This window comes from Anomalospiza imberbis, chromosome 21, assembly GCF_031753505.1.
Source record: "Anomalospiza imberbis isolate Cuckoo-Finch-1a 21T00152 chromosome 21, ASM3175350v1, whole genome shotgun sequence".
NCBI lineage: Eukaryota > Metazoa > Chordata > Aves > Passeriformes > Viduidae > Anomalospiza > Anomalospiza imberbis.
Genome location: NC_089701.1, coordinates 5,457,883 through 5,478,862, shown reverse-complemented (window position 1 = coordinate 5,478,862; position 20,980 = coordinate 5,457,883). Strand labels below are relative to the sequence as shown.

The 20,980-nt window shown below is 45.6% G+C and overlaps 2 protein-coding genes across 4 annotated transcripts in view; one reads left to right on the top strand and one right to left on the bottom strand.

Moving 5' to 3' along the window:
* The first annotated feature begins 1,514 nt into the window (after positions 1 to 1,514).
* Positions 1,515 to 16,080, top strand: DOLPP1 (dolichyldiphosphatase 1). Its single transcript, XM_068211308.1, has 8 exons — positions 1,515 to 1,669; positions 9,852 to 9,952; positions 11,533 to 11,617; positions 11,878 to 11,977; positions 12,729 to 12,827; positions 14,103 to 14,231; positions 14,734 to 14,823; positions 15,305 to 16,080. Exons 1-8 carry the CDS (start codon positions 1,594 to 1,596, stop codon positions 15,339 to 15,341), a joined length of 717 nt encoding a protein of 238 aa, XP_068067409.1. The 5' UTR covers positions 1,515 to 1,593; the 3' UTR covers positions 15,342 to 16,080.
* A 967-nt stretch (positions 16,081 to 17,047) lies between these two features.
* Positions 17,048 to 20,980, bottom strand: part of CRAT (carnitine O-acetyltransferase) — a 17,003-nt gene continuing 13,070 nt past the window's right edge. For all 3 annotated transcript variants that reach the window (XM_068211304.1, XM_068211305.1, XM_068211303.1), the window contains one exon: positions 17,048 to 20,868. In XM_068211304.1, coding sequence (XP_068067405.1) covers positions 20,653 to 20,868 — 216 coding nt within the window. In that variant the 3' untranslated portion in view covers positions 17,048 to 20,652. The remainder of the gene's footprint in view (positions 20,869 to 20,980) is intronic.

The window sequence follows — 20,980 nt, the reverse complement described above, 5'->3', positions numbered from 1 at the left end:
GCCAGTGAGAATGTCAGCTATGAAGAGCTTGTTGAAATTGATGGGACATAATCATAATTGAAGAGGGTATATTACAACTGCAGGAAAAGGAGTTTTCTACCCTTTTTGAAGTCTTAATTAACGGGATAGAAATCCTGGTCCATGTGCTTCCCTGACGCAAATTAAAGGCGACCCCATGCCTTTGTTGATCACTTCTTGCGGGCCTCTTACATATTTTTCTATACATTTTATTTTTTTATATACTGAATTAATTTTGGTTGTTTGGTCTGAAGGTGGATTTGCCTTCCGAAAGCTTTTCTGTCCACTGCTGCTCCATGTTCTTTTTCTGAGGCTGCCCAGGTAAGTCTTATTTCTGGGGTCACATGTGGGAACATTCCTTTTGGCTTGCTCTTCAAAGTGATTTCAGTAGTTTCAGGTATTTGGGGGGGAAAGTATCACCTGGACCAGGTGTTTGCCTGGCCTTTGCAGAATCAGTAAAGGATTTTCTGCCAGGATTTAGGATGAAATTGTTCCCTGTGAGGGTGGTGAGGCGCTGGCACAGGCTGCCCAGGGAAGCTGTGGCTGCCACATTGCTGGAAGGGTCTAAAGCCAGGTTGGACAGGGCTTGGAGCCACCTGGGCTAGAAATGAGATGGGCCTTACGGTGCCTTCTCAAACAAACCTTTCTGGGATTCAGTGACTTTACCTCAGGTTTTTATTTTCACATGTGCACACCCACACAGGAGCTGCTCGTTCCTTACAGAGCTAGATGTGATTCCTAAGTGTTATTTAAAAAAATAAAAAAATCCAAATATTCACTTTCAACGGCGCTTGGACGTTAGCAGTGAATCACTTCTGTGTGGGGCAGAGAGAAATGTGCCTGGGGTAGGGCAGTGAGGCAGATGGTGTGATGTAGAGCTGAATGTAGTAATACCCTTCTGAAATAAACGATTCTCATTTAAATACTTTTTTTTTTTTTTTTAATTTAAGGGTTTGTTTTGTTTTGTTTTGTTTTTTGTTCGGTTTTTTTTTTTTTTTTTTTTTTTTTTACAGCAGCTGTGGCGGCTGCAGCGGGGTGTGAGGGCAGCCCCGGCGGCATCAGAGCGGGAACCCGCGGGGTGCGAGGGAAGCCCGGGCTGTTCCCGCCGAGGTGTGAGGGGAACCTGGGGCGGGTCGCGCCGCGGTGCAGGACGTGAGGGGAGCCCGGGCCGTTCTCGCCCGGCTCTGAGGGGAGCCCAGCCCGGCCATTTTCCCGCCCAGCCCCCGCCTCAGCGCCCCGCGCCCGCCGCGCCGGCGGCGCCGCTGATTGGCTGAGAACTGGCACTAGGGCGAGCTGCTGATTGGCCCATCCGCACGGCACCTCTGGCCAATGACGAAACGCTGTGCAGCCCGCCTTTCCACCGACTGGCCCACTGCCGGGCCGCGGTGCCGCCAGCCGATTGGCTGAGACGCTCCCCGGGCTGGATGTTTAATTGGGCGGTGCTGGGCTGCCCGGCGCCTCACCTGCCGCGCGCCGCCATTGGCCCGTCGCTCCCCGCGCCCCCGCCCATTGGCCGCACCGCCCCTCAAGAGCGTCCCGATTGGCCGTAGCGGCCCGGCCCGGTATCCGGGTAAGATGGCCGCAGTCGGGGAGTGCTCGCTGCCCGCGCCGTGGCGGCCGGTCTCCCTCACTCACGTCGAGTATCCCGCAGGTAACGCTCCGTTTCGCCGCCGCCGGGCCTCCCCACTGCAGCTCCGGGCGCGGCGGGCCCCTTTCCGCCGCCCCGCGGCGCCGCCGAGGGCCGCGCTGGCGGCTGCCAAATAGTGAGCCATTTAGCAGCAGCGCTGAGGCGGCAGGGCGCGCGTGCGCGTTGGGGGCGGCGAGGCGCTCTGCCAGATTGGGAGCCGCGGCGGGAGCGGCGCTGCGCATGCGCGGTGGGGGCTCCGGGCTGGGGGGCTGTGGGGGGGGGGACGGGGACCGGGAATGGGCTCGGGGAGCGGCTCCGTCCCGGGGATCCCGGAGCCGCCCGGCCCTCCAGTGCCGCCCTGCCCGCTCCACACCGCCGCCTCGCCGCCCCTGCAGCCCTCTGGCCATGTGTGGTGCCCCCGGCTTCGAGGCGAGGGTCGCACCCACGGTCTGCGGCTCCACGCTGCCGCCCCAGCAGCGTGCTGCTGCCGGTGTCACCTCCCCGCGCCGTGCGCTGGGGGTCTGGCTCGGTGTGTCACCGTGCAGGCGGACTCTGGGCGCTCTCGTGGCACCCCAGGGAGCGGGGATGTGCCGGGGTGGCCGTGTCCCCTGGGTGGGCTCGGCCGCCAAGGGAGTTTGGTGGCTGTGCTGGGAGAGGGGGTGGCAGGGTGCCCGTGTCCCAGCTGGGTCTGGTGGTTTTTCTGGGAGCACTTCGGTCAGTCAGCGCTGAGGGAAATGCCCCGAGGACTCCAGGCACAGGATGTTTTGAGGCTCAGCTCTTGGCAAGGTGGGTTTGTGTCCTGGCAGCGTTGAGGAGCAGTAGGTGCCTGAGTGCAGGATGGGCTGTTCCAGCTGGGATGGGTGTGATCCACAGAGGTCCTGCACACCAGCAGCCCGACCCAGGTGGAATGAATTCCTGATGTGCAAGAGCAGATGGGTCTGTGTTTAGCTGGCATACGCCTAAGCTGTGTCCCATCAGTACCTGTGGTTGTTCGGAGCTCCTGTGGGTGCTTTGTGCTGTGCTGGGTTTGGGTGCTTGTTATAATCAGAGATTATAGAAAAATGGAGTGTCAGAATTACAGTATTAACCATTTGCTCAAGATCCAGATCTTGTCTAAACACTCTTCTCAGTATTTCCACTTCTAGTGAGCCCCCAGCTTGCCATGGAGTGTTGCTCTGTGTCCTGTTTCAGTAGCTGGATTTTAGTTCCTGATGAAAGCTCCTCACAGCAGTGCAATTCCTAAAGCTTTTAAAGTGCTTAGGGATCTTCTGGGTCGAAAGTGCCCATTTAGCTAGGAGACTTGAAATGTGACAAGGCTGAAAAAATATCTGGCGCTGGAGATGCATTATTTCTTGGCCCTCCCCCTTATGGCTGTTTCATGGTTTTCTGTGATGCTTCATGTGAAATACTGGCATTTCCTTTTCTGTCTTGCATTTTCCTCCACATTGTCAGCTCCTCTGCCATCCCCCTTCTCAAATATATTAACGTGTCGGTTTGAGAGAGATGGGAAATAATCTTGCTAGGAGTAGATATATTCACCTTTGTATCTTATCTCCTTATCTGAACCTGGCAGTATACACAGAGCGTCCTGTGCTCCATTTGTTGGATTGGTTTGGGAAATGAAGGTGGTAGAAATCACTGTACAAGGGTTATCTATCAGATCTCGAATAATGTGACATAACCTGATTATTTTCTCTTGGCATTGAAGGCTCTTAAACAGGCAAAGGGAGGAGATGATTGTGTGGAGGGGTAAGTCATCACCCAGCTTAGGGTTGTTCGGAGGGGCACTGTGTTTATCTTGGATAAAACATGTGTTCATGAAAGCCTATAAAGTGGAGACAAAGGACTAAAACAGTAAAACAGCTGTAGGTATAAAAGTTGGTTAATTTATTTTCATAGAGTCATTTAAGTTGGAGAAGCCACTGAGATCACCAAGTCCAGCTGTTCCTCCAGCACTGCCAAGGCCACCACTAAACCCCATCACGAAGTGCCACATTTACATAGCTCTTAAATCCCTCCAGGCATGGGGAGTCCACCACTCCCTGGGTAGCTGTGCCAGGGCTGGACAACACTTTCTGTGAAGAAGCTTTTCCTTATATGCAAGTTAGACCTCCCCAGGTGCAACTTGTGGCTGTTTCCTTTTCTCCTGTCCCTGTTCCCTGGGAGCAGAGCCTGATGCTTGCCCCCCAGCTGTCAGGGAGTTGTGCAGAGCCAGAAGGCTCCCCCCGGCCTCCTTGTTTCTCCAGGCTGAGCCCTGCCAGCTCCCTCAGCTGCCCCTGGTGCTCCAGGTCCTTCCCCAGCTCTCTTCCCTCCTCTGGATGTGCTTCAGCCCCTCAATGTCTTTCTTGTTGTGAGGGGCACAAAACTGACCCCAGGATTTGAGGTGGGGCCTTAGCAGTGTCCAGCACAGGGACACTTGGTGTCATCAGTGAACTGAGAGTGCACTTGATCTCCTTGTCCAGATCTTTAATAAACATGTGAAACAGAACCTGCCTCAGAACCGAGCCCAGCCCCAGCTGGATTTAGCTCCATCCCCCACCAATCTAGGCCTGGACAGGTTTTTTTTACCTGGAATACAGAGCACCTATCCAAGGTGTGGATATTCTCCAGGAGAATGCAGTGGAAAGCAGTGTCAAAGGCTTTACTAAGTCAAGGTAGACAACGTTTTGGTCTAAAATAATGACTTGCAGTAAACTGTAGGTCTGATGCTTTTACCTGGATTTGGGGAAAGTGCTCTTAACTTTATTTAGAAAGCTGTTTCCGTTCAGCCTGGGCACATCTGAACTCCAGGTCCATAAAGTGCCTAGATAATGTATTTTTATAAAGGAGTGAGGTTGGCAGCATGCTCAGCACAGTGGAGTTAATGTAGCCTTGTGCTGCTGAGAGGGTCAGAACGAGAAATAGATCCTGCTTTTACCAACATCAATTATTAAGCTATCTTGGCATGTCATGCACTGCTCTGTGGCATACAGCTCTGGCTCTTGGCTGATCCCAGAGGCTGCTGAGGTGCTGTGGCAACCACCTCTGAAAATCTCACATCTCTAAAGATTTCCAGTGCAGAACCCCAGCTTTCACCTGCTTTCATCTGGGTGAGGGTCCTGGGACCGGGTAAAAAGCTGTCTCTGCTGATTTCTGCCTGGCAGGCAAAGCCTGGATTTGGTCTTCTAATTGTGAAGGGGAGAGGTGTCTCCAGAAAGGTGCTCCCTGTTCTGATCTAATGTTTCCTTATCAGTAGTGATACATCAGACCCATCCTTAGCTGCTTGTGTGGCTGCCCAGCTCTCCTGGGCTTTCTGTGATGTCCACTTCAAGCAAAATAAATGAAAAACAGCAAATGAATGCTGTGGTAATCAACTGCAGACTGGTCTGAGGAATGGAATCTTGGAGACCTGACTGAAATACTACCCGTAGGGAATGTTAGGATTAAACACAGGGAGAACAAAATCAGCCATAGCAGTGCTGCCTGTGTGTGCTAAAGCACGCTGCTGCAGAGGATAGCCTGTAAAAATATCATCCTGATGCTGCTCTCAGTATTTTTTGATCCTGGAGCATTTCATATTACCAGCTCTGCTTTGGTGAGACCAAGGAATGATCTGGCATAGTATCAGGTTGCTGGCAGGTAGGCAGGAATAATCCTTCTTCCCTATGTCCTTCCAGTAATGAGCTGGTGATTGCATCAGGACTGTTAAGTCCTTTGATGGATGTATAAAAGCTGTATCTCTAATTGTTCTCTGAATCCATTTCTGCTTTGGATCTCACGGTATCTCTGGCACTGAGCTTTGTAGCTTAATGTGGTTGTTGTTTCTTTTCTGTTAAGTCTACTGCTCAGTAATTTCATCAAACACTCTCTCATGTGCAGTGAGAGGCAGCAATTGTTTGCTGTCAATTTCTCCGTATAATTCATGACTTTATGGAACTGTTGTATCATCTGTTTTCCTTTTTCAGCTGAAAATCTGGTTTATTTGATGTTTTCTGAATGGCTGCTGTTGCATACTTATCTTTGTCCCCATTCTATTTGCCTTTTCTGTGTGTACTCTCCCTTTTTAGCTGGTGACACCACAATTGCATAATAAATTTTTGTAGTGCTGTAACAGTAACTTCTGTTGTGTTCTTAAAAATGTTCTTGCCTTTTGACTGCTGCAGAGCACTGGATGCTACTCTGAAGGTATTGGCACACAACTGAGTCTGAGTTTTTTTTGTTTGATAACAACTGAACTAAATCCTGTCATGTCATGGGTATAATTAGGGTTGTTTTTTCCCGTATGCATTGCTTTGCATGGGGTGACTTTGTGCTGCAGACTTAAAACTCATCTTCAGGGACTTCCTGCCTGTAGGGTGAGTTTCACTGGAGAAACATTGAGTTCCTGGTTTGTTTGGGTTTTTTATTATTATTTGTAGAAAAGAAAGAAAACTTCCTCTCTTCAGTGCAGCTGGGATTCTTAGAGCTCTGGGACTTTCTGGACCTTCTCACACTGGACAAATTCCTTAAGGAGAGAAACCTGGTGTGCCAAACCTTTTCTCTGCAGAATGACATAATATTCCCATTTTCCCACTTTCTCCAGGATGTTTCCTACAGCCAGGCAGAGTTGGAGGGGCAGGTGTGCAGAATCAGTCAGCGGGTAGAGGTTCAAAGGTGCTGTGTCTGTGCTTTGGCTCAGCAGTTCTTGTTGCTGTTCAGTATCACCACATGCAGCTCCTGTAGGAATGTTTGTTCTGATAACCCTCCTGTGTCTCTGTGCAGGCTGGGAGCTCACAAGTCAGGGCTCATTCCAGAGCTAAGCAGTATCTCTTGGAAGAAGCAGATCCCACTCTTGTTTGGCTGCTTTAATGCAGGGTTTATGTTTCATTTCCCTGCAGAAGTTATGTCTGATTCCTGCCTTCATGTCATAATTTAAAGCCTCCTGCAGATATTATTGCTGTCCCACAGCTCGTGTTATGGGGATATGCACAAGCAGAGGAAATAACTCTTTCATATCATGAATATTTAGTGCTGAAATGCCCGTGATGCACATACACTGCATGTTGTCTGTGCAACTTGCACATATGCACTTAGCCAGGATCTCACAACCAGTGGCAGTGCCACAAATAGATCCTTCAATAGGAAGTGGTGGTGGCAAGGCTCAGTCTTGTGGTAGGATGTGGTTGGGGGCTGTTGATTCACATTTTTACATCCTATACAGGTTAAGTAGATGTGGTGAAGCTCAGCTATTTCCACCGACAGGATGCTGGGTAAAATGTTGAATTGGAGCAGAAGTAGATGCTGAATGAAGGCTGAAAAAAATAGCGTGTGTCTGAGCTATGTATAGTGCTGCACGTACTTATCTCTTGGCTGCCCAAAAATGGGGTAGTTGCATCCTTTATTTTTGCTTTTTGAGCTCCAAATAATGTCCAGGGAAAGCTGGACTGTAAAAAAGCAGAATTTAAAACTAAACGAAACCCAAGATATATATTAAGTAGATTCTCCTTTTGCATTTTTGCAGAGATTTTTGTCTCTGTTCCTGCTAGTTGGATGAACTGCTTTAGAATTCCCAAGTGTAGTAAACTAAAGGAAAATTATTTTTTTTATAACGAACAGGGGTGCTGCTTGCTAGATCTGACTGGACTTTAAACCGTGGCTCTCCTGCACGTCTCCTTTCCCTGGGAATAAGTCTCGGAGCGCACTGGAGCGTGAGAGGAGACAGGAGTGACAGAAGTAATCACGCTCCAAGGCCCCTGGAGCGCTGAGCAGCGCTGGCCTTTCTCTCAGAGCTCACTTTGCCTCCTCCACTGGGGATTTCCAGTCTTTTCCGAGCTGGTTTAGTCACTGAAGCTCTGCCTTGAGCCGCTGGATCAGCGGGGCTGTTTGTGATGGCATTAGTGTGTTCCTGGGGTAGCTCCAGTGCTGCCTTCAGTTAGTACCCAGCTGTTTATTTGCCTACTCTGTAGAAAAAGTGGCTTCAGAATGTGACTGTGTTTAATTGCCATTAGCCACAGGAACGTGAAGTACTATTAGCAATATCTGCTCTAAATGGACTGCTGACATATTTGAGGAGCTTTCGTGTTAAGATTGAGTAAAGGACTTGGTGCCTGTAGGTACATCTGGGAGTGATGGTGTCTGGTTCCCCTCTCAGGTGTGGTTTTTGTGCCTCTGAAGTCTGGGTGATTTGATTTATTGGGTATGTTATCATGTAACATAACAGGATTTTGAGTTCGCTGCTGCTGATCCTATTTAAATTAAAAGACTACTTGTTTAAGTACCTTTCCACCATCTGCACAAGAAATAGAACCCCCTGAGAAGATGATAAATAATTTGGTTTGGTTTCTACTTGACAAAATTATGGCTTTTAATGTGGAAGTGCTAAGTCTTTATGTACTGGGGATTAACAGAGTGAGTGATCTGAAATGTGGTGATCTCTTGATGATGAGCTCTCTTTATTTGGCAATGCTGGAATTGAGACTTTTGGAAAGTATGCCTAAAGCTTTCAGGGTAGTTTAATTGTCTCTTGACAAGGTGGCTTCTCTCATGAATTCCCTCATCACTGATGACAGAACTAATTTTGTTGAGAGTTTGTGATTTATGTAAAACCATAAGGGGCTTGATTGTCTATTGCCAAGTAACTGGTACTGGTACTGTCACTTAAATCTCCTTTGTTACCATAATCCATTGCTTTGGGAGCATTTGGAACACACCTGAGGCAAGACAAACCTGCCATATGGAGCAAGAAAAGTTTCAAATTCAGTGTCTTCCAATGCTTTTCAGGTTAAAACCAAAGCAGAACCTCACTTCAGCGGAAACCCAGCATGCCTGGGGGTTTTGTCCTCCAAATCTTCCTCCTTTCACCTAACTCCTGCTAGTAATCCTTGCTGATGATGTTGCTGGTTCCCAAATTTAACCCAGAGTTTGGAATGCCAGAGGCTTCCATGCACTATACCTGATGTAAGCACAACTATGTGGCAATAACATCAGCAGCATGAACTTCGTTGTAAAGAGGCAATATCTTGTTTTTTATCAGTTCCAGCACTCAGAGGCTGAGGTTAAAGTCCTTTTTGCCAAGTGCTGCTTTAAAATGTGGGTGCGTGGGCTGGGGAGACTGGGTGTCTTGCAGTGGAATTGATCTAGGAATGAGTCCAATGCTCAGACTTGCAGAGGCATCCTGTTTCCTTTTGAGAGGAGGCAAGAAGGACAAATTTATGTGGGGGCTTGAGCCTTTTGTGTTCAGTGATGGGAAGGAGAGGATCTGGTCTGTGAGAACCAATACTCAGCCATCTCTTCTGTTGTTTGCTGGGTTTGTACAGCACGTTTGTGGTGACTTCTGTATTTAAAGATTCTCTGGCAGACAGTTCTCACTCTTCTCATACAAATTGCTGGTGTTGGAGTAAAATTACTCTGATAATTTTTTGTGTCCTCGGAATTTGTGCTGACATCTTTTCTCCAAATACTTCTGTATGTGTCCCTTTTTGGGGAAGAGAGGGAAGAGAAACTTGGATCAAAATGCACAGCTGCTCCTTACTGTTGCTGCCCCCTTCAGTGTCTGTTGTAGTTCGGAATAAAGGTTTTGAGGGGACCTTATGACCTCTGTGAGGTCCCATTGCTGCTCCCTGATTCTCCCTGGGGGATAACTAGACTGTTAATTATTTGGGTTGGAGGCCCAGATCCCCCTCTGTGTGGTACAAGTGGGCTACTGGTTAAAAAGGCAGAGTCTCCTTTATTTCCCTGACATCTCCTGCTATGTTCAGCTATTTATTTCCTTCCCATTTTGCTAATGCTTGTGTTCATGCAGACACATGGTGAGACAGATTAGGAAGCTGATCCAGCTGAAAACTAACCCATTTTAGTGAGGGAGTGGGAAAGGATTTGTTTGGGGACTGTTTGCTGGCTCAGAGAATAAATAGGAATGAGGGGAAGGGAAAGATGCTGCCTCTTTTGCAGCAGCCTGTGTTCATTTTGGATTAAAGCGGCTCTGGGCCCACACCCATGGCTATTGTTGTAAACTGGGTGGCAGCAATCTCTGCTGAATGATTCCAGGCTCCTTCCATCCCTGATTTTGAACCTGTATGGAAGCACTGCTGTCTTCCTGCCTCAGCTCTGTCATTCTGGAACACGGGGACTTGCTGCTCTGCTGAGTTTGCCCCCTGCTCTGTGATACAGGGCTCTGACTGACCCATGTTGTGGCAGGCAAGTACCTGGGAAGTTCACACTGATTGGTTTCTCTTGTTTGTTTCCCCAGGTGATTTCTCTGGCCAGCTTTTAGCTTATTTGAGTCTTGGTCCAATATTCATTATTGTTGGCTTTGTAACGCTCATCATATTCAAGAGAGAGCTTCACACGGTGAGTCCTTCTCTCCCTTCCCAGCCTCTCCTTATGACAAAAGTCTTTTCCTTTGTCACCTGGGGCTTCTGTATTCACACCTCTTTTTCTCTCTAAAAGGAGCAAGCTGAGGAAAGCCATCTTCCTGTCAGGGAACAGCAGGAGACACTTAGCACCCGTACCAGGTTAAAAGGCTGCTCAGGCTTTTCTGACTTCTCTGTTATGCTGGTGTATTTTGGACATTATCTGTCCAGAACCATCGAGGGAGATGTCTGACCAAGTACAGAATGCTGTTGCAGAGTGGGAACACTCAAAAGATCCAGTAGAATCATAGCACTGGGCAGCATATGCAGGAAATGGTGTGTGTAACTCAGGGGGATGCACTTTCTTTGAACTACTGAGGCAGAAAAGGGGATAAAAATAAAACCTAAAGCTTTCCAAGGGAGTGGATCTGTCTTTAAGGGCTGTTTTTCAAATGTGAGTTGAATACCAGGGGTAGAAGAGACTTGTTTCAATCCAGATTCTTAAAATGCTTTTATCTGCTCTGCCAGGTAGTTGGGAATCAGTGTCATGGATAAGCTCCCTATAGGACATATAAACCACTTGTAACATTTGTCCTCAGTAAACAGATACAACAGGGGCCACTGAAAGGATTTCAAATGTAGGGCAACAGTGTCGTGGGAACCAGTGGCCCAAGGGACCTGGGAATGGGACTTTTAACTAGGGAAGGCAGCTGTTCAGTTTTGACAACTCAAAGGTTTTGTGTTGGCCCAAAAGAGAAAAGAAGCCAGAGTAACTGTTGCACAGATTTATAGGTTTCTCAATGCGGGATTTGTTTGGTGTTGGTAACGAGACAAGTGTTGAGGTTGATTCTCAGTTCTTCATGTGGGAAGTCACCACTGGGCTGGAGAGAGACACTGGCTGACTTGCAACAGCCTGATCTGTGGCTCAGGATGTGGAGTGAAAAATTGCTTCATCATGTGGAATGGGACTGAGTGCTGAAGAGGCAGTGTCATCACCAGCTGGGAATTTGATCACAGCAGCAGGACTAATTTAGGGGAGGTGTATGAACTGTGAAGTTGAAGAGCAAAAATAAATGCTACCAGGTCTGGCTTAGCTCAGAATGTGAATTCTTCTTAGACTGAAGACAGCAGCTTCAAGATGAAAATAATCATAGAGGGAAAAGCCAGAAAGCCTGAAAAGTCAGCTTTGTTTTAAACTATTATACCCAAATAACAGTGTCTGCACTCCCCCTGTTGGTCATCGGAAAAAGCCAGTTCCCAAAAACCTGCCCTATTAAAAAGGTCACTTTCTGCACTCGCTGGTACAAGGTGCTTGCAGAAGTGCCCTACTGTGTCATTTTTGTCTTTCTGTGTATCAGCTGCTGAAAAGCTGCATGTACACAATATGTTGCCAAATAGAAAGTGAGATGAAAATAAATGCTTTTCTTCTCAGGTACAGAATTTGGAAGCCTTTGGTTTTAACTCTAGTAGTCAAAAAAGAAAATTAGAAACATAATGTTTGGGGTTTTGTCAACAGAGAGAGCCTGGTAAGTAGAAGGATCTCTTAGAGGGGATGACACAGCTGTCTTGCCTTCACAGATCTCTTTCTTGGGAGGGCTGGTGTGCAACGAGGCAGTGAACTGGTTAATAAAAAATGTAATCCGGGAGCCTCGGCCGTGTGAAGGTAGAGTATGGACCATGAGTGTGGTGGTGTCAGGGGAGTTTTGGGTGGAATGCTGACTGGGGGAGATTTAGAGGGGTTTTCCCCCTTTGCCTCGCACTGGCTGTGGATGTTTGGGTGTAAAAAGGCTGACAGAGCCTCCTGAGCAGGGACATGTCCTGTGAACTTTGTGCATGCTCCAGCAGCATGGTCTGGCTTCACATCTGGAGTGTTCCAGCTGCTGACCATACCTTGACCATATTCTTTTTTACTTCTCTTCCCAGAAGCCCATTCAACAGTGACCACAAAATATGGGATGCCGTCCAGCCACTCCCAATTCATGTGGTTTTTCTCCGTCTATTCCTTTCTGTTCCTTTATTTAAGGTAAAAAATACAGGTCAGGTTTTGGCTGTTAATATGTTGAAATGCCTGAAATGGGTGGCTCCCTTGCTAGGTGCCCCTTGAGTGGGGTAATGGAACTAAATCTGAGGACCTGCACAGTTTATTGTGGCTCAGGTGGGATTGGAGCATGCCTGTCTCAATCTGAATGTAGGGCTGGAGTTTCTTTTTCTAAGCTGTGATGGTGCCCCAGTGCGAGGGAGGAGGTGGGGTACAGGGAGGAGAAATGAAAAGCTGCTTTCTCATTTTGTCTCCGTTTCAGTGGGGTTATCTACAATCTTTTGAATAATACCAGCTGTCCACTTGCATGACTTATTAGTTGACTTCCCTTACCAAGTACTGGGTTTACCTGTGCTTTAATGGAATTCTTGCTGGGTCATGGCTCTACCTTGTGGCTCTTTGTGTGGAGGAGGACAAAACTCGCAGTTCCTCTTGGCTCTGTGGGTGATGGAGGGACTCTTGTCTTGGCTCGCTGTTGCATGTGCTCAACATGTGCCTCTCACATCAGTGTGAGCATCCTGCCTTCCATCACAGCAATCCCTGTTCACAGTTGGAGAGGAACACGTGTGGCTTCTTGGCTGCTCTTTAAGTGCTGCCAGTGGGACAGATTGCTGCTGGAATGAGATTGAGCTGCCCATGACCCCAGTGGAGTAAAGCTTTCCTAGGGTTTCAGAGGGAGGGAGGTCAGGACTGCTCAGCTCCCTGCCCTGTGCTAATGGCTCTCCATCTCTTTCAGAATGCACCAAACAAACAACGCGAGGTTTCTGGACTTACTATGGCGACATGTGCTGTCCATCTGCCTCGTCACAGTGGCTTTGCTAGTCTCATATAGTAGGTATGGAGCAACTGTTTCTCTTCTGCTCTCATACAGCCTCGTGGCCTGTCCCAGCCAGCAGCCCTGGCATTCCTTATCCTGCCTTTCCCACCTAATTCTCCACTGCGCCGTAGGAGTCTGAGCTTTGTAGAAGTGTTGCCATGAGACTCAATAAACAAAGGTGCTATGTATGTGGTGCTTCACAGAAGCATTTACAAAACCCCAAATCAGCTGAGCTTGTGCCAGTTTCCCACAGGCTCCAGTGCTATGCTCCATCCACCCTCATTGCCTCGCCCTCTTTCCAGCACTAAGTGTGGAGGCATTGCCCCATGCCTGGACACACCAGCGTGTGGATCACTACAGCTGATCAGTCCCACTGTTTTGCTTGAGCATTAGTTAACCAAAACATTTATAGCTGTTGGCTTGCAAGATTTAGTTGTATTGAGATGGATAAAGAAAATGGAACTGTGATCGTGATTTTTTTTTTTTCTCTCTTTAGTAGATTAAATGTAAAGTGAGCTCCAGTGATTGGAAAAACAGGCAAATTCAAGCTAGAAATAGGGTCACATTTTCCACAGGAAAGTAATTACCTGTTGGTGCAGTTGACTGTACAATACAGCTGATTACTTTTTATTAATTATTTTAAAAGCCTGACTGGACAAATTTGTCAGAGGTATATGGTCTAATTAAAACAAAAATAGAGGAAATCAAGTGACCTGTGTTAGACAGAAGGTCAGATAAGATGATCATAATATGTGAGCACAAAGAATTTTGAATGTAACTTGTGCACACCACATATGAAAGGCCAACAGTGCAGCTCTGAGTGGCTGCAGTCAAGTGAGCACATTAGTCATGCAGCCTCTGTGTGACTGTCACATTGGAGAGCACCAAAATCACACAAAAATAAAATGCTGTCCATGTTCTTAAAAGCCTTTAAGCCCCAGCTTTGGTGGCCTGGACGAGATTTGTCCTAAAGGAGATTTACTGCCTTTGGAAAAGTCTCTTGTGGGAACTAACAGTTCTTCAGCTGATCCAAAGATGGATGAAGAAGAATGTGGTGGGTTATTGAGTTAAGCTCAGACCAGAAGTGCTCCAAGCTGGAACTGCTGTAGCAGGGAAGAATTTTCCCCATCTTTTTCCCCCAGTATTTTTGCCAGCTTTTTACTGGAAAAAGACACACTTAATGTCTGGAGGATAACTTGCACCCATGTCTGTGGGTCCAGTGACACCTCAGCTCATGAGTCTTGGCTCCTGTTGTTTTAAAGCCTGTCTGGTGACTCTTCTCTTCCATTGCAGGGTTTATTTGCTTTACCACACCTGGAGCCAAGTCCTATATGGAGGTGTGGCAGGAAGCATCATGGCCATAGCCTGGTTTGCCTTCACACAGGAGATCCTAACTCCCCTCTTCCCGAGGATAGCTGCGTGGTAAGTCTCTTTATTCTGTGGAGGTTTGTTATGGATGGTAGGAATGAGAATTCCTGGGCTCTGTCCCAGTTTTGCATACTGGCTGTTGTGTAACCTACTTTGTTCCTCCATGTTTTCTTGTACATGCATATATACAAAGGATCATATGTCCTTGATAAGGGTGGGGAAGAGGGAATTCAATCACTTGCTACATTTTGTAAAGCCCTGCTGAAGCTGTGAGGTGTAGCAGCCTGCTGGAGGAGCTTTGCAAGATGAACAGCAGGCCTTTCTTAATAAATGTCTAATGACCTAGTCAAATTGCAGAGCTATTGACATGTAATATAGTCTGCATATAATGCATAAGGAAATAAAAAAAAAAGGTTTTTTTAAAATGTAATGAAGAATCCTTTTGACAGCCTGAAGTGATAGAATAGTATTGTTAAGTAGAGCAGTTTTTTTTTAAATCAGAATTCCAGTGAAGAAAGTCTTATTATTGTCCTTTGTCCACATTGTCCTTTTTCAGGCCAATTTCAGAGTTCTTTTTAATCCGAGATACCAGCCTCATTCCTAACATCCTGTGGTTTGAATACACAGTCACGAGAGCAGAAGCAAGGTAAGTTCTGTTGGGGGTGGAGGAGCTGTTGCTGCTCTGACCTTTCAGATGCAGTTATTAATTATTTTTCTGATATGTAGCTGATAATTTTCGGCTCCTGTGGGTAGAATAGCTCAAAGTAAGGAAATACCAGATTGTGGATTAATGCATCTGAAAGGTGAGTCTGGAGAGGGTGTGATTTAAGAATTTAATCTCATTTAAGTAGCATTTCAGCTCCCTGGCTTATGGTTTTTGCAAGCAGTTGTAAATAATCTTGCATCCACACGTGAGCTTGTGTGCACTGAAGATGGGATGGGTGTTCTGGGAGTGTGGGGGGAGGAAAAGGCTGATCAGCTTGGCGAGTATGGCAGGGGCGCTTTGGTTTTGCGTGGAGCTAAGCAGAGGCATACTTTAATCCTCCTGGATTTCCCTCTGGTTTGTTGCAGCCCCCTGGGATGGGGCTGGGGTCCCCTGTGTCACCTGTGCCTGTGTTGCCTTGCAGGAACAGACAGCGCAAGCTGGGTACGAAGCTCCAGTGACCGGGAACGTGGGGACCAGGGCGCGTTTAACGGAGACAGACAAGAGCAGAGACCTGGGAGCAGCAAGGAGCCTTTTAACAGACGGACCAAAGGAACAGGCAGGGACCATACCCAAAACCTGAAAGCCTTTGCTCTGCTTTAGCAGCTAAGCTGGATGCTCCCTGATGCATGTGGGACCGTGCAGGAGTAGAAACTCATTTTGAACACAGATGCACATGGTTGGATGTACCATCGTGTCTACGTCAGGGGAGGGGGGAGAAAATGCCTGGTGTCGTGTTCGGGGGAGGGAAAACCAAAAATGAATCCTTTCTGTGACTTTTTTTTTCAGCATGAAATATACACACTATTTATTTATTTTTTTAAATTGAACTATTGTTTATGGGGTGGGTGAGGCGTTGATTGTGTGTTTTGCTTTTTTTATTTTCGTTGGAAGAAGATGACAAAACTAATCTCAAGTTGGTCATGTTTAATTAGGGCTTTTAATTCTTACATGCTTCTTAGGAGGGAGGGGATCTAGAAGGGGTGACAGAAGGAAGAGGAAGACTTTACTTTCTACAGTCAGTTTGGGAGATCAAAATCAATTCCAACTGTACTTTGTACAGACAAAAAGACAGACTATAAAGATCTGATTTTTAACACTAGTGACAGTTCTGCAGGGAATCCTGCATGGATACCAATTAAGGGGAGTGTGTGTGTAAAACAAAGGAAAAACACAAATATACTGACTCTTATTTTTTTTTCCACTGCTGCTCCTGTTGTATAATTAGCAAGTGTCCTTTTCAGAATCTCTTCCAGGTGGCAAGATTATCATACATAGCTCACATTTATTCCATCTCTTCCTTTATACTTTTATTATCTCAGGGTTGCTGTGATCTGTACAGCTTTTGTTGTACTAAGTGTGCTGAGGGCACTGGGAAGCCCGTTGGTTATAAGCAGTGCTGTGCTCCAGCGAGAGTCAGCCCAAAGCCTTACAAAATTCAGTTGCTGGTCTCTGTCTTAAGCACTGGATTTTCTTCTGTTAAAGCTTAAGGAAGGGATTTTTAAGAATGAACATAGTGACAACCACAAATGAACAAGGCAAATGACCAATAACTAACTCAGCTGCTCTCTGAATTATTCCTTGAAGAGCCCTGTTAAGACTCCATCCATGAAATCCAAGTAGGGAACTTGTCCTAGCAGAGGCTCTTGCCAGTTATCACAGTAGCTTGGCTGGGGTTCTGCAGCTGTAACCTTGAATGCTGAACTCCTGCAAGCAAGTTTTGCTGTCCATCCTTCTTCCATTCCGATTCTCCGTCTGGCCGGTGGCGCTCTGGATGCTGTGTCTCTGTGGGAGTGTGCCTGCCATCTCTGTGTGCTGGTGATGCCTACGACCTCTGTGACCCATGAGTTCACCTGGCAAGGGCTATACTCAAAGTGCTTCAGGGCTGTGCATGGACACTTTCTGTATTTCTAGTATATAATGCAGCAGTTCAAGTGTAACTACAGAGAAGTATTTATTCAAAGCACAATTGACTTGAACTTTCACAGATAAAGGACAGCTTCTGAACTGGCTCAAAGGTCATCGGTGTGCCTTCGATGCAGTCATGAGCAGAGGTAAAATGACTGTCACATCTCAGTCTTGCTGCTTGTTTTACTATCTCCACTTTAATCAGACTCCTGCATTATAAAGCTGCTTCAAGTGAGATTTTTTTTTCTGTTCATCCTGGTTATTTTTTTTTTTTTTAAGTTTTCATCTGTGCCTGTTGCTATAGGAGTTTGTGTGTTTGTGTGGAGTGGGAGCTGCTGTTGAACACCCAGAGTGTAAACTGTAGAAAGTGATCCTGATTCAGAAGATCAGGAATGAAGGCTGTTTAAATTTCTGTGTTTAAATAGCTACGGGTAGTAAATTAACTGTTTTCAGTTGGTACAGCAAGTATATATATAATTTTAAGAACTGTTTAGTACTTGCATAACATAAGCAATCCTGTAACATCTGAAGGACCCAAGCACTGATCTGCTTTGAAGGTGCATCATAATAAAGAGGCATCTTGCAGCTTTCACAAGGACATTTGATCTGTCTTAGACCAGCTCTGTTGGGATGAGACAGGACATCAGATAGGTCCTGTGACATGGTGGTACCAAATGTTTCCATTTGAAAACTGGTACTTATGTCTTGCAAAACCATTCATTTTCTCTTTATATCTCTTGTAAGTGCACTGACAAAGCTAGAACAGAGATCACACCTCTCTTCCAAGGTCACTGAAGGAGTGGGTTGTTTCAGGAGTGGCTTAGCACTTCCCCAACCTCTTGAGCTGTTATGACAGACTGCTGGAAAAAAAAAAATATATGGAAACACCTATTGAGCATAGGGAAGAGGGTTCATCTCCTCACGGAGAGCAGTGCCGTGTAAAAAGCTGTTCCACTTCATGTTGCCTTCAAGCCCAAGCTTCCTACAGTAATTCTTACGAGTGAGGGAGAGGAAGAAGAGTTCTTGTAAGACACTGTAATTAACTCTCCTCTGTTCTCTCTGAGTTGTTTGTAACCTGCATCTTCTGCCTACTTTTGCTGTACCTTTTCAGAAATCTTTGCAATACTTGATACACAGTAGAAATTCCTTAGTGATTCCATGGATTTTCTTAACTAAATGGTGCTGTGCAGGGAAAAGATTTGAGCCCTGCCTTATTATCCTACACTTGTATGAAGTCTCCTGCCACTAGTTTTCTGAAATGTTTTCTTTAGAATATGTGGCTTTGCAAACAGATGCTTTCTCTTCCTCCCCTGTACTCAAGGGGGCTGGATGGAGATATGACAATAAAAGGAAGGTGACGGAATGCTGTGGTTCACTGTTCTTGCTATCCCCACACAAACATTGTCCCATTAAGGGCAGTTATGTAACTTCTGCAGTGTTTAAAGGAGATTTAAGCCTTTTTGTAGCATTTATCTGTTTATTGTGTCCCAGTTAATTTAACAAACATTTCCAAACTTTGCATGACATAGATCCCACTACCCAACAGTATTTAACACAGCTAACCAGCAAAACATGCAACACTATCAGGCTGTGTCAAAAATTGCACTCATACCCCAAGAGTTATCTGAATATTTTCAGTCTTTGAATTTCTGAAATAATTTGTTCCATATAGGTCGTTTTTCTGGAGCTTTCGTTTCTTCTGCTTAACGTGCCTTTAAGACAATGGGCAACTCTTGATAAAACAGTCAGAAACAGGGAGAAGAGTATTCAGTCAGTCAACAGTAAAAAAATCTTGAAGATGCAAACGAGAAGGACACCACATTTGAGAACTTGAACCATAAAAAAAGACTTTTAAAAGAAAAAAACCTTGTAATGATTTTAGTGTCCTTTCAAGCACTTTAAAAATCAACCTCATTCATCTGAATTTCAGCTTTATGTTTTAATAAGGATGCATTAGGTGTTTTATGAATCTTGTATCTCTTTCAGTCTGCTCCCTGCAGCTGTACTCTGCTGAAGCTAGTAGGATGTCCAGATTTAGATCCAGAATAGATCAATCCAATCTTCTGAGGTACAGTCTTCAGCAGCACATGCTTATGCTTAGTCTTTAATAGGCACTTTGCTTTGAGAGCCTTCCCCTTTGAGACAGAAGTGGAAAAGGACCAGTCTCAAATACTTCAGTGGCACTACTTGTGCTTGAAGGCATTGCAGACATGGAAAAATAATTCATCCCATGGTAACAGAGGCTGATTCAGTATGGGGGGAGGATTACTTTGGCAAAAGGAATATTTTTTTCCATGTAAAAGGCTCCATGAATCCAGATGTTATTCCAGTAAAGTTTGTTCTTGTCTGTAGTATTTACACAATCACTTAGAGTTTGATAATACTGAGTATCCTCTTGCAGTTTTCAATCCGATTGATACAGAGGAGTCACCAGAGCAGGGATTTCTGGTTGCAGGTCTGTAGTGCTCCTATTCATGTTTTTAGGCTGTCTCACTCCATTCAGGATTCTTCTAAAAGATCAACTAAATCCATGTAGATGATGTGAAAGTGGCAGTTCAATCAAGTTCAATACAATCACTGGCTGTGCAGGTGAGTTTCAATTAAATTTTCCTCTTTTAAGGTACATATTAGGTATAAGATAGAAGCTTTGAAATAACATCCTTTCAGGAAAAAAAAAAGCCAAAGCATTGGCATGTATATTTTGAGAAGCAAATTAGATTTTTTTTCTTCTTTTACTTTAAAAAGCTTTAGTGCAAATTTGTTCATATGTATTCATCAAGTCACATAGAGCATGTCCCTTGCATTTATTTCCCTGTTAACAAAACAGGCCATCACACTCCTAATGCTTCTTGTTTATGGTGACATCCCAGCAGACACATCTTGAAGGGTGTGCAATTTAAATACTGAATTCCTACTGCAGAGAAAGCACTAGAGTTCTTTATTACCATATGGTTTTACTAAATAAAAGCGTAGTCAGGAGCTTGGGTTCTGACAGATTGGTTGGAAGTAGTTCCTATGCTACTGTTGTATGTTAATGTTTATATATAATCTTTTACTGTCTCAAGTTCGTCAACTGAACATAAAAACAGTATCATATGAGATCATTCTCTCACAGAATAAAGCTGGCACAAACTGGAGTAGTATTTCAGTAAGAACAATGACAAAAATAACCCGAAACAGTAAAAATCACCTTAGTTTGTATCAAGTCATGTCCTGTTGTTAAGAGGGTCAGTGTAAGACAAAGGAGATCCCAGTGTCCTGAACAAGGGGAAGGGAACATTCCTGTAAAGCCTGTACTGGCTGGAGTGCCTGGGATAAGTAGTGCAGTGTACTCTAATGAGACTGGATCTGCTCTGGCTTAACTTCCCCTTGCTGAAGTTGAATGATGAGGCTTTGCTGGAACAGTAGAAAGATCTTCAGACCAGAAGATGCTCTTCAGAAGATGAAACCAGGAAAAAAGACTTGGTTTTACAGTAGTTCTATCACACAATAAACATTCCCTGCTTTTCATGGACAAGAACTACCTTCCTCACCAAATGGAGTTAAATACTGGCAAGGACTGTGCTTTCTGTATTCCCTTACAGTAGTTTTCATAAAAAATCATATTTGTGTCCTCTTTGAGGACAGGAAGGTGCACTTTGCATTGATGGGAGAGGCCCTCTCAGTTCTACTTTGGTTTGAGGCAGTGTTTCCTCTCACTACAGAGTCTGACATCTGTGGGTGACTATTCTGTAACATCTTGCTGAAAACAAATGGTAGCTATCTTCTTAGGTTCCAGGGCAAGCTGTTCTCTGAATCGTTTTCTGAGGAACTGGGAGCTTCAGTGCATCAGGAATAGCCCATTTAACTGGGGGGGTTTCCCTCTTACAGTTTGGATTTGGGAGCAGCCTGGAGCAAGATCCTCATGTCTAGCAGTGCTTTCTCAAGATAATGTGCCATGCGGGCTGCGTTTGTGTCAGCACAGCTATTGAAGGCTGAAATTGCAAAATTGATGTGTTCTTCCATAGGGTTGTAACACACTCCGTAGCCATCTGGAACCACGGGACCAAAACACATCACACAGTCTGTCTTGGCTGGGACCTGTGGAGACAATGTGATTAAAACCTTCTGACCAGAGAAAAATGAAACCATCAAATGCAAACAGCTCTGTCAACAGAGGAAACTCATCTTATTAAACTGCTCTAGAAGGGCC